At 55.9% G+C, this 1,611-nt stretch overlaps 1 protein-coding gene across 1 annotated transcript in view; it reads right to left on the minus strand.

Annotated features, from left to right (window-relative positions):
* Positions 1-1,611, minus strand: part of LOC119585643 (protein unzipped-like) — a gene marked incomplete in the record, with an annotated part of 50,175 nt that overhangs the window by 1,598 nt on the left and 46,966 nt on the right. The window contains 1 exon segment of the mRNA XM_037934317.1: positions 1-1,052. Coding sequence (XP_037790245.1) covers positions 1-1,052 — 1,052 coding nt within the window.

Raw genomic sequence — 1,611 nt, forward strand, 5'->3', positions numbered from 1 at the left:
AGCTGTAGAGCATCGTTTTTTGCGCGGGGATGTCGAGCACGGTGTTGTTGTGAATGTAGTACGGGGAGGAGTAGTTGGCGCTGAGCAGCACCAGCCGCTGGTCCATGTGAAGGCCCTCGATGACGCGCGAGACCTGGCTCCCGTCCTGGTACGTGGTGGTCAGTTTGCCGTTGTAGGGTGCCTCCGTCGTGCGCACGGTCCCGATAAGATGGACCCTCACGCCCGTGCCGGGGGGGAGGTCGTACTCCAGGATCTGTCGCTGCATCCGGTCGAACTCATTCTGGATGCCCCAGACCAGGTCGTGCTCCTCGGTCTCAGGCGGCGGTGACACCACGTGCGAGGGCAGGCCGACGTAAGTGCCCTTGACGCTGCCCCAGTACGACAACTGCTTCACCACCACCTCACGCTCCTCCACCACCCGCTGCCGAGAGGGGCCGGGGTTGAGCAGCAGGGCCTCTGCCAGCACCGTGTCCACATTCGAGACGTTGATGTAGCCGTCCAGCGTGATGCCTCGCAGGTCGTAGGACACGGGCTCGTCCTCCACGAGCACCATGGCGTTGTCCACGCGGACGACGTCGGCGCCAGCGACCAGATGGGCGCGACGCTCCTGCGGCGCCAGGAAGCCTGCTTGCGGGAAGCTGTTCTTGCCTTCGCGCACCGCCAAGAAGCGCTTCGCGTGCGCAGCCACGGCGTTGTGAGGGGGGGCCATGTAGCGGTCCCACTGCACGTATCTCACCTTCGCGGAGCCATTCACGGACACCAGCACCTCGAAGTCACCCTCCACGCGCAGCACTTTGCCGAGGAAAGGCACGGAGCACACTCCGCCGTGCATGGCTCCGGCCACAAACGTGCCGTGCTTCTCGGCACGACACCACACTGTAGCGGGATCATCTTCTGCAACCAGTACTGCGTGTGCCGTGTGCATGCCCTCGCTCACGTGCACCCAGGCCAGCGTCGAGGAGGTGATGGTAGCGCCGCCCTCGCGTCGGATCTTGGACATATCCATGTTTCCTCTCGCGCAGGTCACGCACGCCGCGGCCGCCAGCATCAACCTGCAAAAGGACGACTCTGTTAGACTGCAGTTTTTGCCAAGGGAGACTGCTTATTTCCTACAAGTACATTATGAAATATATAACTAGGCGAGAAATATTGCTCAATGAGTTATCATTGTTTGACTGTGCTATTAGAATTCAAAACAAATTAAAATTTTGAGAAAGGCTGAGAAATATGTATTAGAGCTACGGCGCGTTTGTTACATTGGTGCACAACAACCACAGCGCTGTTTGTGAGCTAATCCAAGCCAGGTCGATGTCACAGGTCAGTCTGACTCAGTATTTATGCATTGGGTTTTGATGCGCCGTGTGACCTTTTAGTATGTGGCTAAACACAGCTGTGTTGAATAATAACATTTGTGATAAACGTGAATTCGAACATGAACTTGCTCAATTTTATATCGAGCAAGTGAGAGACGAAAATGCGTATGATGAAGAGACAGCTTCTGTTGAAGAATTTGAAAGGCAAAGTCGATGTTGGCTTTGCTTTGCCTGTAGTTTGAATAAGAGAACACAGGAGTCGGAAATATAGGGGTTTACGAACTGCTGTTTCCTGCAT

The sequence above is a fragment of the Penaeus monodon genome, chromosome 20 (genome assembly GCF_015228065.2).
Source record: "Penaeus monodon isolate SGIC_2016 chromosome 20, NSTDA_Pmon_1, whole genome shotgun sequence".
Lineage (NCBI taxonomy): Eukaryota > Metazoa > Arthropoda > Malacostraca > Decapoda > Penaeidae > Penaeus > Penaeus monodon.